Here is a 13,389-nt window from a genome sequence, read left to right as displayed (position 1 = left end):
AGGGATCCGGGTCGTCATTTAAACCATCCCGGCAGCCTCAGCCGTAGAACGGAGTCAGTCCACGGAGCTGTGGGTGGAACCCGGACACTGCCAGAGAAGTGTTGACAGCGTCAGGCCAAAAGTCTGTGCTGAGGGATGTTTCACCAGAAAATAAAGAAGCAAAGGTTGTAGGTGATGTCATCCAGCCCGCAGCTCGTCTAGGTCGAGGTCGGTTGTGCCGAGGCAGTGCCTAGCAGTCAGTATGTGCAGACTCTCGTGTCAGTGGATCCGAGTGGGTCCCGGTATTGTAGAAGTGTGTGAGCCTTAGCTGATCGGCACAGGGACGTGAGGATGGGTTCCCAGAAGGTGGAGAGATGCTAGTGAGATTCCAGTGTTAAAAATGTGCGACATCTGAAGTCTAGCTGTAAATGCTGGTTTATTGGAGAGGTGCGTGAAAGGAGAAAGCAGCTGACCTAGATGAGGTCTTCGAGGACAGTGGTGTAAGTCCTAGGTGTGTTTGTGTGAGGAAATGTGTGACCGTGAAAGGGTAACCTGTAGCTGCCCATCTGATCTGTCATAAGGCCAAAGCACGGGCTACTTGTCAAGTGCAGCCTGTATGACAGAGATGGAAGCGCAGATTCACCGATGAGTGAGACGAAAACGTGTATTTCGATTCTCAAATGAAGCTTTTGAATGTTTTCAGGAAGAAGTTTAAAACGCGCTCGGGTGAAACGGTGCGCCTCGTGGACCTTTTGGAGGAGGGTCTGAAACGATCCATGGACAAGCTGAAGGAGAAGGAAAGAGATAAGGTAAGGTCGGCCGTCACGGCATCATGCGTGTCGAAGATGGTAGTACGGTGGTTTGGGTTTGTTGTCGCTTTGTCAATGGAGTAGAACCGTAAGAAGTCAGTCCATGTGGTACAAGTGTTGTATGGAGATTGTATAGCTTAGTAACTTTGAGTGGCGGTTTGACGGGTCATTGTGGCTCGACTAGGGGCTGCATGCTGCCGTGAACTCCTAAAGTGGCATCGGGATGGGTAAGCGTGCGGATGCCGAGTTGGAGATCTCGTGTCAGTCGCAGGGGAAATGTGTTTGTGTTGCTGCCTGTGTACCGGGTCAGACAGTGGGCAGATTGGCTCCGGTCCTCAGCGTGTAGTGGTGAGCCGTGGGAGAGTCACGGTGGTGTTCTGGAGCGGGGCATGGTTCGGTGCTGGAACTGGGGTAAGATTGGCTCAGCGCCGAGCCAAAGGACACGAGCTTGGATGCATCTGCAGGTTTCTGTAGTGTCTGCACCCAGCGCCCTTTCGTTCCCCCTCAGCAGCGATTGTGTTGTGGTGTATGGGATTGTAGAGAAATGGAGTGCGTAGGGGTGTATTTGCCGTGCTGCAGGGATAGATGATACTCGTCATAGGTAGTAGCCTGAAGGATGGCTGCAGTGCACGTGTTGGGCGCGGGCTCACATTGTTCTGGGGGGCTGTAGTTCACTGTGCTTAGCTGGAGGTGATCTGGTCAAAGAAGGCCCATGTAACTGTTGCTTTTAGCCTGCACTTGCCGCTGGAGTATCTCTAGGGTGTAGATGTATAGACTGCAGCATGACAGTAGGAGTGCCAGGTCCTGCCAGGTGTTAAGCTTTAGCAGCGTGGCAGTGAGTTCTTAGATAGAGTCACTTTGTTGTCTGTGTTTCCAGCGGTTCCGTTGTAGTTTGGCAAAGCAGTCCCGTTGTGGGCGTCGCTTGGGTGGGATGCACTTGGGTGTCTCAGTCGGAGACGTTGAGCTTAGCTGCTGGTGACCGGTACCAGGGCCCAGGTGGAGGATGTGTGAGCAGTGTCCTGGGGAGAAGGACCTTTGCCTGTGATCACGAGGCTGGATGTGATCGATCACGAGGCTGGATCTGATCGCTGTAGGCCTTGTTTGGACGTCGCCTGTGAAGTCTGCAAAGGTCATCTGCTTGTGCTGCGTGCCAGTGGCTGAGCCAAGTCTTCCTGTGCCGACTGCTCGAGGAGGGGAAATTGTTGGAAGGATTCCATCAGATACCTAGCTGAGGAGCGTCTGGAGCCTCGTGCCTCTGCGTAGGCAGAGGTGGGTTGCCATCCAAAGTCTGCTTGCTCTAGGCAGGTGTGCGGTCTATATACCGTGGGTAGAGCTTTGGCCTGGATAAAAGGGGAGGTCTCGTTACTGGCGGTTTGTGTAGCGTGTGTCTTTGCGTTACGGTAAGATCGGCGGAAGGTCTGTAGGTCTGGTGAAGGTGGCTTCCTGTGTCGATAGGGTATGGTGTCGTCTCTGGAGATTTCTGCCAGAGGTGGTCATTGGCTGCCATCTTTGCCCGTTGTTCCGGAAGGTTGTGTGGTGTGATGCTGTGCTTGGAGTGCGGTGCTTCCGTATATTAAATCAGAGTCTTGGAGGAATAGCGTGTGGGAATAGAATAGCGTGTCGGTCAGAGGATGGGCCATAGGTAGCCATGAGCATGTTGAAAGAGAGGCAGACAGAGGTGAGCGGTAAAAGGTATATATGAGGGCCGTGTTTGTTGTTGTGACACGGTCGTCCTGTGGTATATGGTTACTAGTGAGGGTGACGGCAGGTGAGGCTGAAGGGACAGCTTTTGGCCAAGTCTCATCGTCCCGGACGGCAAGCCGGTCGTACTAGGTGGCGGTTCTCTTGTCCAGGGTGGCAGGCCCTTTGCGCTGGGTGGCGTTTCTGGCAGTCTTTTGTGACGGGCATCAGCAAGCCATCGCGCATGAGAGCGTTGCTGATCATTTCCCAGAGTGTTGATTGTTTCCTGGAAATGTACGTATCATGATTGGAATTGTGGAAAGCCACTGAGAAACAGAGGTCTTCTGCTTGTGGGTTGACCTCCCAGGTGGCCGTGACGGTGGCAGGAGGCGTTTCGTCTTAGTGGCCCACCGGGGTTCAGGGTCTCAAGCCCTTAGCCTATGTTCTCCCACTTTGACAGGCCGTTAGCAGGGTTCTGTTCGGCAAATGGAGTTGCTGGGACTCAGACCGGAACTCTTGTGAGAAGCCAGTATTGCAGGCAGAGGCTGAGCGTGTGAATGCCACGGGGCAGGTGCTGCAGTTTATTTTTCCGTGGCCATCGTTTCTTTTCATCGGCACGCATGTGACAACTGCGTCGTCGTCGTTGTCGGTGAAGAGTCAGTGTGCTTCGCTCACGCAGAGTCAGAGTCGTGTGGCATGTCTTTGGATGTTGTGGTTCATAGTATGTGACGATAGTGTTGGTGAAGCAACGTATACTCGTTTGTGTGAGTCTCATCCCCGTGGACCGTGGTGATGTGGTCGTCGTGTCTTATGCTTGGTTTGTTTTCTGTAAGCTCGGTGCTGATTACGTCGAGGCCATAAAAAAGAACGGATTGTTTTTGGCTTTGTGTCTACGGAAGCGGTGGGGGAAAATGCACACTAGCATGGGACATGACACGCGTCGAGTGTGTCAAGCGTGTCGTGGGAACCCGACGGCCCGTGCACTGCGACCAGTTCTTTTAGTGTCTGTGTCGAGGCTTGTGGATACGAGAGCACGGTGCCGTGCTGACGTGGCGAGTCATCTGACGGGAAGACAGCTGGGCTAGAGGTGTCGTGAGTCGGTAGGTTCTGACGTGCCGTCTGTCGTTCCCGAAGGTGTTGAGTGCGGAGGAACTGCAGGCTGCTCAGATGTCCGTGGCGTATGGCTGTATCAAGTACGCCGACCTGTCCCATAACCGCTTGAACGACTACATCTTCTCCTTCGACAAGATGCTGGACGACCGCGGCAACACGGCTGCCTACTTGCTGTACGCCTTCACCAGGATCAGGTCAGTGGGGTTGGACGCGTGCAGTGTACATCATGGTCACGTTCGGTTGTTGTAGCACGGTATGTTTCCGGACCTATCTGACTGTGTGCCGGATTGTGTGAACGTATGTTGTGGTTTAGAATGGTAGCTGAAATGTGAATTTGAATTCATGGACCTGTGTCCACTCTGTCTGGCAAAAATGAATGCCTAAGGAATGTGGAGGGAAGCAGTCCATGTCTTTTGGTGGAGAAGGCGGTGAGGAAAGACGGGTTGGCCGAGTGAAGGCCGCTCTGCCGGGTAACTCTCCAGATGTAAGCGGTGACCATGAGCGAGAGCCAAGAGCTGGGAGTAATGTTGAGGCTTGTTTCTCAGGGCTTGAGCCACTGTTGTTGGCCACCAAACGGGATGGAAGCGTTCGAGTTGGACGTTAAAGTGAGGTATACTGATTGGAGGCTGGGCAGTGTGAAGCAGGATTGAGGTGCAAGCTACTTAGTGTGTTATGTAAAAAAAGAGAGAAAAGCTCGAGAGGACAGAGGTAGAGTTCATGTACTCGGCTGGTGTCCGCCGACGGCCTATCGTCATCGCGTTTGCGTTTGATGTTGTGGTGCACCGCAGCGTCTGCCTCGCCTGATGTAAGTCCCGTGTCAAAATTGTCCTGTAGCTGTCGTGTGGGAATGGAACAGTGACGGGTCCCTGCCAGGCACTGGTTAGGTGTGGTGTGCCCGTGCAAGGGCGTGACGGGGCACGGCCTGTGTTGCAGGTCCATCGCCCGTCTGGCCAACGTGGATGAAGAGACGCTGCGGAAGGCCGCCCGGGAGACGAAGATCGTGTTGGAGCACGAGAAGGAGTGGAAGCTGGGCCGGTGCATCCTGCGGTTTCCCGAGGTCGTGCAGAAGATTCTGGATGACCTGTTTCTGCACACGCTGTGCGATTATATCTACGAGCTGGCCACGACTTTCACCGAGTTCTACGACAGCTGCTACTGTGTGGAGAAAGACAGACAGACCGGTGAGTGTATCTCGGAGTCGGGACACCGTGAAGGGCGGAGCATCGTGAAAGCATTCCAGGATGGGTGGCGGTAGGTCTTGAACGTGGGTCATTCCTAGCAATGTGATAGAAGCTCAGCGATGTATAGGCTGTATCGTAGGAGTCAGCGTGAGCTAGCTCGTGCGAGGGTGAAAGTGTGAGTGGGTCTGTGGGTCGGTGAGTGGGTGTTGCTCGTTGTCCAGCGATCTTTGGGATCGCTGAGGTATCAGTGGTACGCCGCATGAGTTGTGTGAGTGGTGTGTGTGTTTTGTCAAGGTGAGGGCGTGAGAGCGTTGGCTTCGGGAGCGTGAGCTTGGCATCGTGTCCCAGGGGACGGTTGGGAGGATGGGATCTCCTTTGCTGTCCTGTAGCGTGCGTTGTCAGTGCGAAGTGTCTTGTATGCTTTGGTGACTCGCGTCTTGTCATTTGCATAGTCTTCTCTGTGTCGGACTGGACCGTCGCAGGTCCTGGAGCGGAGCTTTGGCAAGGAGTGCGGCTCTGGAGAGGCGGTTGACGTGTGTGCCTCTGTGTGTGTGTGACGGTCGTGATGAGGATGGCAGTGTGCGGTGTCCTGCTTGTGCTCGAGCCGTCCTGTTAGGTCATGTGACGTGATCAACTCGGTCTCACTGCTGGATCTAGTGTGTTGCGAGTCTGATATCGTAAGGTTTTTCGTGCATGACGGTGTTAGTGTGCATATGTGTGGATGGTGGGGTTTGTTGTTATGAAATGTAGTATGTATTCGCACTGGCGGTTGAGTGTGGACGAGTGGAGTCGGGTCTGCTTTGGAGGGGATTAGGTCATCGTGATCGTCATGGAAGATTGTGGCGTCGAGTGTCTGTGTTGTTGAGGTACTTTGCCAAGTGGAGAAAGACGGCCCGCGCGTGGGTAGAATTGCAGCTTGAAAGCGGGGGTGAGGAAGAAGAAATGACGTGCCTGCATAATGCATCCATATAGACACCGGAGGAGGGTCACAGAGCTGAAGTTGTTGTACGTGAATGTCGGAATTCCATGCAGTGAGGTGATTGTTTCGTGTGGTCGTGAAGGTCTGTGTGTGATGGCAAGGCCGAGTTGGAGGACGTGTGGGACGCGTTCTGTGCGCTGCGTCACTGCCACCGTGGTTACAACATCCTGGGTCGTGCGAGGCAGAGGCAGGAGACCGGGGTTCGTGTCGGTGTCACGGGCGGTAGGTGAATGTGGCCTCTGCGGTGTGTGTTTGACAGCGGGTGTGTTGTAGTGTTGTAAGAATGTGGCAGGAACCTCTGTTGGATCCTGTGCCTATGAAATGTGTTATGAGGTGTTCGTGATTATCTCTAGTATGTGTAAGGATGGCTTCTGTGTTGGAAAGTGAGATGTGGAGAGAGGAGGAGAGTCGGTGCGAAAGATGCTCGTGTGACTGGGCCGCTGACATAGTGGTCTCAGCGGCCGGAGCCGAGTGCAATCGAAGCTAGGAGGTGAGAGCTTCTTCCCCGTGGGCCACACGGGTGTACGGTCCGCAGGGTTCGGGCCGTCTTCGAACGCCTTCCCAGGGTACGTGCCGGGAGCAGGATGGGAGGTACGACGGTCGGGACACGACGCAGCGCCCGTAGGGGACGCTGGCGTATCTAAGGGAAAGATTCCAGCGAGTACGCTCCCCGGTCGGCTGTATGCTTGATATCTGTCCCGTATAAATGGTAGTATTGTTACCTATAGCTACGTGGCTGCACTGTGGGACATTAGCAAGATGTGGTCACGGTATGTGAGTCCACTGTTGTTTGTGTGTGTTACTGTGTGAGACGTCCAACATGTTTAGGGTTATGGTGATCGATTGTGTGGCTGGCTTATGTCAGTTCCGTCGTGTGCACTTGCTTTGGCTGTGTTTGTTTCGGCGTGGGTTTTTGGGTTTTTGCTTTGTGTGTTGCGGATGACTCCGCTCGTGGTGTTTTCATTGCTGTGTAATTGTGTATGGCAGCATTGTGCGTGAGTATCCATCAGAGGGTGGACGCCTGAGTTGCCTGCCTGTCTTTGTGAGTGTGAAGGATGCCGGACCGTTGGAGTTGGGTTCTTCTTTACTGACTGCATGTGGTTATTGTGTGGATGCAGGTCGTGCACGTGTGCTCAGTTGTGTGGTTGTGAAAGGTGGAAATTTTTTTTTCGTGACCCCCCGTAGTGTGCGTTGCAACGTGTGTACTGACGTGTCAGACGTGCAGCATATGGGTAGGCACTAGCAGCAGTCGTGTGGAGAGGTAGGCATCGGCCTCGGAGAGGCCTGCCGTGTGCGTGTCCTGCTGCCGAGGTTAGGGGCTGGCGGTTGTGGGTCGTGGATGAGGGTCTCGGGTGACGGTGTGTAGGTTTTGTATTTGAATGAGCGCAGTCATCTTTTTTTTTTAATTATTATTATTAGTTTTAATTCATCAATTACATCGTATTATGTAACACAGTTTCGTAGGTGCTTGGGTTCTCCCCACGCGTCCCCAAACTCTCCCACCATGGTGGATTCCTGCACCTTGTTGCATAACCGCAGCTCAAGCTCCGTTGAGATTCCCCCATTGCAAGCACATAGCATACATAGAGTCCATCATCTTTTTGTCCCGTCAAGTTCAACGGCTTCTTAGGTATACCCTCTCTGGTCTGAAGACAGAGCCAGCAGAGTATCATCCGGATCAATGAAAAACTGCAACGTACCATCAGCACAAGTTTATATCATGATGGAATTAATTGGCATAGTCATGAGTAACCGATATGTTAGAAGTAAATGCGAGGTCTTCACCGGCTTCTGTGAGCACCTCATTGAGATTTCAATGTTAGTGTATACACTACCTAGAACAAACCTAGCAGAACATGTTATAGATAACATCGTGTCATCTTCAATGAAGGCAAACATGTGGTATGTAACCTTTTGGGATTGGCTCATTTTCCTTAGCAGTATGGTTTCCTGTTTGGCCCATTTGGCCACAAAGAACTGGCTTTTGTTTTTTTTAATAGTTGAGTAGTATTCCATGGAGTAGATGAACCATAGCTGTCTTATCCAATCCTTCGGTGATGTGTATTTTGGCTGCTTCCATGTTTTTGCAATTAGTGCTTGTGAGCGCCGTCATCTTTCATGTGCGTCTTCGTGGCTGAAAGATTGTGCATCTGTCGTCATGGCGTTTGGGTCGAGGTGTGGTGATGAAAGAGGTGATGAAAGAGGTGGTTCGGATAGCGCTAGTGTGATTGGGTGAAGGGAAGGTGGTGATTGACGGCGAGCTTAGGGGACAGGGAGTGCTCTGTGATGGTGAGGAGAGGTTGTATCCCGAACAGTGCGAGAGTCGCTGTTTTCCGCCGTGAACGGGATTCGGTGGCGGACACTGGTGGGTCTGTGTGTGTTGGTGTTTTCTTACTGAAATGAGCCTCAGGCGTCAGAGGAGGTGTACGGGCGGCACTAGGCGGGAGTTTGGAGATGCTATGGAGGAGAGTTTGGGTGAGCCTTTGTGATTGGAGCGTGTTGTCGATGTCGGTATGAGGGTGTCTGTGGTGGTTTGGGGACTGTGATGTCTGGCGGTAGGTGCCGCGTTCTGGTGATGCATAGATGAAGCAGTGGAATGAGGTAGTGCAGGTATGGTAGGGAGTTGAAGGTTGTGATGTGTTAGAAACGGTGAGGTGGTGTGGCTGGTGAGAAGCCTGTGGGACTGGCACGTGTACGCACACACACACACAGACACCCCCGCACCGGCAGCCACATCTCTGTTGCGTGTGTCATGTTTAGAAAAAGAAGAAGAAAAACAAAAAAAGAGAAAAGCCTGTGATAGCTAGGGTGAGTGCTGCCCCTGTGAGGGACAAGTAGAGTAGGGTCACGTGTGGGGTGTTTGTGATTTGGGTCGTGTTTCAGGTCAACTCGTGTGGCAAGGGATGTGACTGAATTAGGGGTGTTGGCTTTATGTATGTGAAGTAGGGGGGTGAGCAAGGTTGGTGTAGGAGTGTGAAGGAGGTAGTTCTCGTGCAGTGTGTAGGTGTGAGGGAGATAGCTAGAGGTGAAGTCATAGCTGGTTTAGGTCTCTGTAGCCTGTTAGAAAGGGTGGCCCTGTGGGTGTCAGGTTTTGGGTTTTGTTTTTGTCGTTGTTGTTGTTGGGTTTTTTTCCCGTGATTTTGGACCATCCTGATATGGTGACTTAGGGTGAAAAGGGTTAAGGGCTGTGGCCAAGTGGGTAAGGCTATTATTTCCACATGAGTTGTTCCCTGTATGTGTGGTCAAGGGGAGGTGAAGGGAGAAGCCCCACCCAGTCTGGTACCCACCGTAGGTCGTCGTCGTGGGGTGCTCCGAGTGTGCTGCTCGTGTCGTTTTGGTAGTGTTCCGGTTATGAACGGCCGGCAGTGTGGCCACTGCCAGCACGATGAGTTCCGTGAAGAATCCGTGGAATGACGTAGTCCATGTTAGCATTTCTGTGTGTTCAAGTTTTTGAGTGGCTACCTGTGGGTGGGGTGTCTGATGGATTCGGTGTGTCCTCTCTCTTTTGTCGGTGAGGGCTCTGCGTCCGGCTGTAGGATCGGTCAGATCCCCGAAGAGACTTTTTCTGAGGGGTTCCGAGAGCAGATGCTTGTGTGTATTTGCAAGTATCGAGTTCGGTGGAGTCCATCGGCCTGATCGGCGGGTGGTTGATACGGGTGGGTCGGTTCTGTCGTTGGTGCCGTGTGCTATTGGAGTCGACGGCTGTGGTAGTGCATCCTGATCCTGGAAGACACATACTCGGCCGTCAGATAAAGTAGTGAGAGCTGCAACCTCGTCGGAGTGAACGATCGTGATTCGTGCCAGGGTCGCCCGTATGCTAGTTGTGATGCTTGCCGGTATGTGCAGCAGAGTAGTTCAGTCTGTGCCACGTGCCATGGAGCTCTTATACATGTGAATGGGCATCGACGCCTAGTTCTACGTATGCAGTGTACAGCGATGCTGTTGGTTGCCCGTCTGTCGTGGTGTTTGTGGCTTCCTGTGGGAGTGGTTACGCAGGTGGGAGCAGGTACTGTGTCCCTGCTAAGGTCCTGCCCGTCGCAGATGATGCGGTCTCGCGGCAGGTCTGACGTGTGTCTTGACAGAATTAACCCCGTGATAACGGCTTGTGGCAGCTGATGCTGCGGTGTAGCCCAACCGAGCCTTACCCACTCTGATGTTTGTTTGCGCCAGGAGGAATCGTCAGTGTGGCCTGGCTTTTCCAGGAGGGGCCCCGGGTGTCGTAGGTCTGTCTGGTCTGGTGTGGCCCCATCGCAGGTCACGCTCTCTAGTGGGGGTAGCCGTCTTGCAGGGGAGCCTTCGCTTGCAGTGTCGCTGCCGAGTCTGCCGCCTCGTTTGCTGGTGCTGAGGTGTGGCGGCTGGGAAGTGTGGGCAGATACGGTATAGGCCGGTGCGTGTCGGGATTCCGTAAGGTGAAGTGGTTTTTGTCGGAACCGAATGTGGTTTGACCTGCACTGTGTCGTGTCGGTTGGATTCCGTCGTGGGTGATGTCAAGGGGTTTGGTGTGGTTTGCCCATATGCCCTTTTTTTTTTTTTTTTTCGTTTGTGGAAAACATTGACTTTGAGAAATCTAAAATCTTGATAAGGAAAATGGAACTTTAGATTGATACGTTAAGAAGCTAATCAGAAGGCAGCAGAAACAAACCAACAAAAAAGCCCCTTGAAAGTAGTATTGGTCGAGTTTGTCTGCTGTGTTGTGGTTTAAAATTTTCTCTGCTCTGTTAAGGTATAAGTTGCAGACTTTGGTCAAGGTAGAGAAAATGATGAAAACGATTAAAAAAAAGAGAATGCAGAATCAAAGTGTTTTCTTTGTGGGTACATATGGAGTGACTGCAAAAAGGAAAAACAAATATAGAAGAGAAAAAACCTCAGCTTTTTTAGTTACTGAGTTAAAAAATATTACAGTCAAGCGGTCGGTGATCGTGATAGTGTGCCTAGCACCTGGCTGGTCAGTTTCCAAATATTCAGTGGTGAAGAAAAAAAAAAAAAACAGAGCCCCATGTTGACAAAGAAGGAAGCCGGTGAAGGCACTTGATCATGGCATGTGTGTGGACGACTTGCATTGTATGTGGAGTGCGGGGCTAGCGCTGTACCTACCTTGTGGGTTGGGGACATTCAGGGCAGGGGTGGTTAGAAGGCAGTGGCGGCAGGGGTGGGCGTGGGGGGGGGTCATTTGGCGCAGGGTTCATTTCCTGATCCTTGCAACAATGTCATGGTAGATGGGTGAGGCTTGCCAGGACGGTGGCTTGCACTCGGACGCTTCTGGCTGCCTCTTCTCTCTGGCCTATATGGGCCAAGGGTCCCCCGCGGGTCTAGATCTTACTAGCTGTATGGATGGGGGAGTGAAGGTGGTTTCAGGCTAGGACGTTGCAGATTATGCTTGGAAAATTGCTGTGTTTTAGTGTCGTGCTGGTGGTTTTTGGGTAAGTGGCAGGCTTTGTGTTTAAATAAGAAAAAAAAAAGGAAAGAAAATGTTAATACGGAAAATGTGTTTTGTGTTTAGCTGTAGAGATTGGTGAACTTGGCAAGACGTGGAGATATGGGGTGTAGGAGGGAGAAGGAAGACAAGTATTTGGTGTGGTTGGCGAGTTGGAGATTGCACTGACTATACGTTTAGGTTAAAATCCTCTACGAAGGGGAGCTGGGTGGGTTGGTTGTTCTGTATTGTGGTTTTTGCGGTTACCTGCAGGGACTGTGTCTGCGCAGAGGTGTTTGTCATGCTTTCGCAGTGGAACCTCTGTCTATTGTGGAGTTTGTGCATAGCACGTGTGGGTGAGTGAGGCAGCTGTATTTAGTGTCTTTCTTGTGTTAGGAGGAACAGTGGGTTGGGTGGAGTGGTCTTGAATGCCATCTGGTTGTTTCTGTGGGATGTTTCTGTGCAGTCAGGGTGCATGGATACCCGTATAGGGTGTCCACGTGGCTCAGCGGGAGCTGTGACGTAGGCTTGCCTGTGCCACATCTAGCCTGGTCGTCCAGAGCGCTGGATGGTGTCGCTGTGTAGGAATAGGCGTGTGCAGTCTCAGTCTGCATTTGTGGTAAGTGAGTGTATGAGTGTTTGGTGATCGGAACGCGGCCCCCATTTTGGCCCCGAGCTCTTGTGTTGGAACTTTCATCGGGCAGGGTGACTCCCAGGTTCCCGCACTGGCGTTGTTTGCAGTCGTAGATGGTGCGCACGTGAGTGGTTGTTCTGAGTAGGCTTGGCGTAGCTCTTGCCTCTGTCCCTGCCCCTGTCGTAAATGCTGTGGCTTCGTGTCCTTGCCTGTTGTGGACTAGGAGGTAGGAGAGCCTTGCTCAGTCTGAGCTGTGTGTCGAAGTTTGTTTTGTCCTGCGCGGTCTATGTGGTTGCGTTAGTAACCCACATAGTAGCCAGTCGTTGGAGGTACGTTGCTCTGCTTGTGTGACTCTCAGGTCCTGACCGTGTGTGTTGAACAGCGGGTGGTATGATCCGCTGAGGGTGCTTTTGAAGTTCTTGCACTTGAGTCAGTTGCAGACCCAGTTGTCGTGAATGGCTTTGCGTTTGAGGCGCTCATGCGGAGTAGTGTGACGTTGCATGTGGGGTTGTTTGTGGTGGTGAAGGTGCTTGCCTGGCGCACGCCACTGCCTAGTCAGGATGTACATGTGGGTGCTGCCGTGTTGATCGGTGCAGGTTGTGAGGGGTTCTTTGATGTGTGAGTGATGGCAGGTGGAGTCGTGACAGGTAGCTGAGTCGAGCAGTGTTTTGAGTGTTGAGCCAACCGGTGAGGGTGATAGTAGTCCTGGGTTTGGGCACAGATGTCGCAGAGAATGAACTCGTGGCTATGGTGTTGTGGTGTGGTGGTGAATGTCATGGGTTTGCCGTGTGAGACCTGAGTCTTGACTCATCGTGATGCCAGGTAATAAGATAGGATCCCGTTCGATGAGGCGTGAGCTTTCGCTTCTGAAAGGAGCGGCGTTTGCCGGTGCGCCGTGTTGTGTGACTATGAGTTTGACACGGCACGCATAGGGTGTTGGTGCATCTATGTCACGCTTGAGGATCATGTGGTTGGTGTGCAGAAAGTGAGCAGGTGTCGTGATGGTCACTTAGCTTCTCCGAAGAGGTGATTCTTTGGTTGGGAGCGTGGAGGAAGTAGTGGTGAAGTAGAAGCACCGTGGGTTCAGTATGGAGGTACTGTAGGAGGCAATCAAAGGCCCAGTGTGCGAGAGGTTGGTGTTGGACGGCCAGCCGGCGGCGTCCGCGGCCAGTTCATCCTCATGTATGTGGTAGCTGGAGGCAGGGCAGCGAGTGTGGAGAAGGAGCCGGACTGTGCCGGGCTCGTGATGGAAAGTGATGGTCGTTGTGGTGTTGGAACGTGTTGTTTGTCATGTAGAGGCTCATTAAGTTTCCTACTGGGGAAGTGATGGCCGTGAAGTGCAGCGTGAGTGCAGTTGGGAAAGATTGGTAAGGGGTGCCTCGGTCTTGACGGACGGGGTCCGATGAGTGGAGGTCGAGGAGGCTGCTGTGCGGGATATCATTGTGTGTGAACGCACGGACGGGTGGCTGTAGGTAGTGTCGTGAGAGTCGCTTTGTGGAGAGTTAGCGTCAGGGTAGGTTTGTGAGTGTGTGACATGGGATTGATGCAGGTGCGTAGGAGTAGTGGTGCTGTCGGGATCGTGCTCGAGCCGAGTCGGGTGT

General features: G+C 52.6%; 1 protein-coding gene across 1 annotated transcript in view; it reads left to right on the top strand.

Annotated features, from left to right (window-relative positions):
• RARS1 (arginyl-tRNA synthetase 1) overlaps window positions 1-13,389 on the top strand; it is a 198,451-nt gene that overhangs the window by 18,760 nt on the left and 166,302 nt on the right. Inside the window, exons 12-14 of the mRNA XM_004587449.3 lie at window positions 683-788; window positions 3,603-3,775; window positions 4,515-4,762. Of these exons, the coding sequence (XP_004587506.2) occupies window positions 683-788; window positions 3,603-3,775; window positions 4,515-4,762 (527 nt within the window). The remainder of the gene's footprint in view (window positions 1-682; window positions 789-3,602; window positions 3,776-4,514; window positions 4,763-13,389) is intronic.

This window comes from Ochotona princeps, chromosome 19 (genome assembly GCF_030435755.1).
Source record: "Ochotona princeps isolate mOchPri1 chromosome 19, mOchPri1.hap1, whole genome shotgun sequence".
Classification (NCBI taxonomy): Eukaryota; Metazoa; Chordata; class Mammalia; order Lagomorpha; family Ochotonidae; genus Ochotona; species Ochotona princeps.
This window is presented reverse-complemented; position numbering and strand designations above follow the sequence as displayed.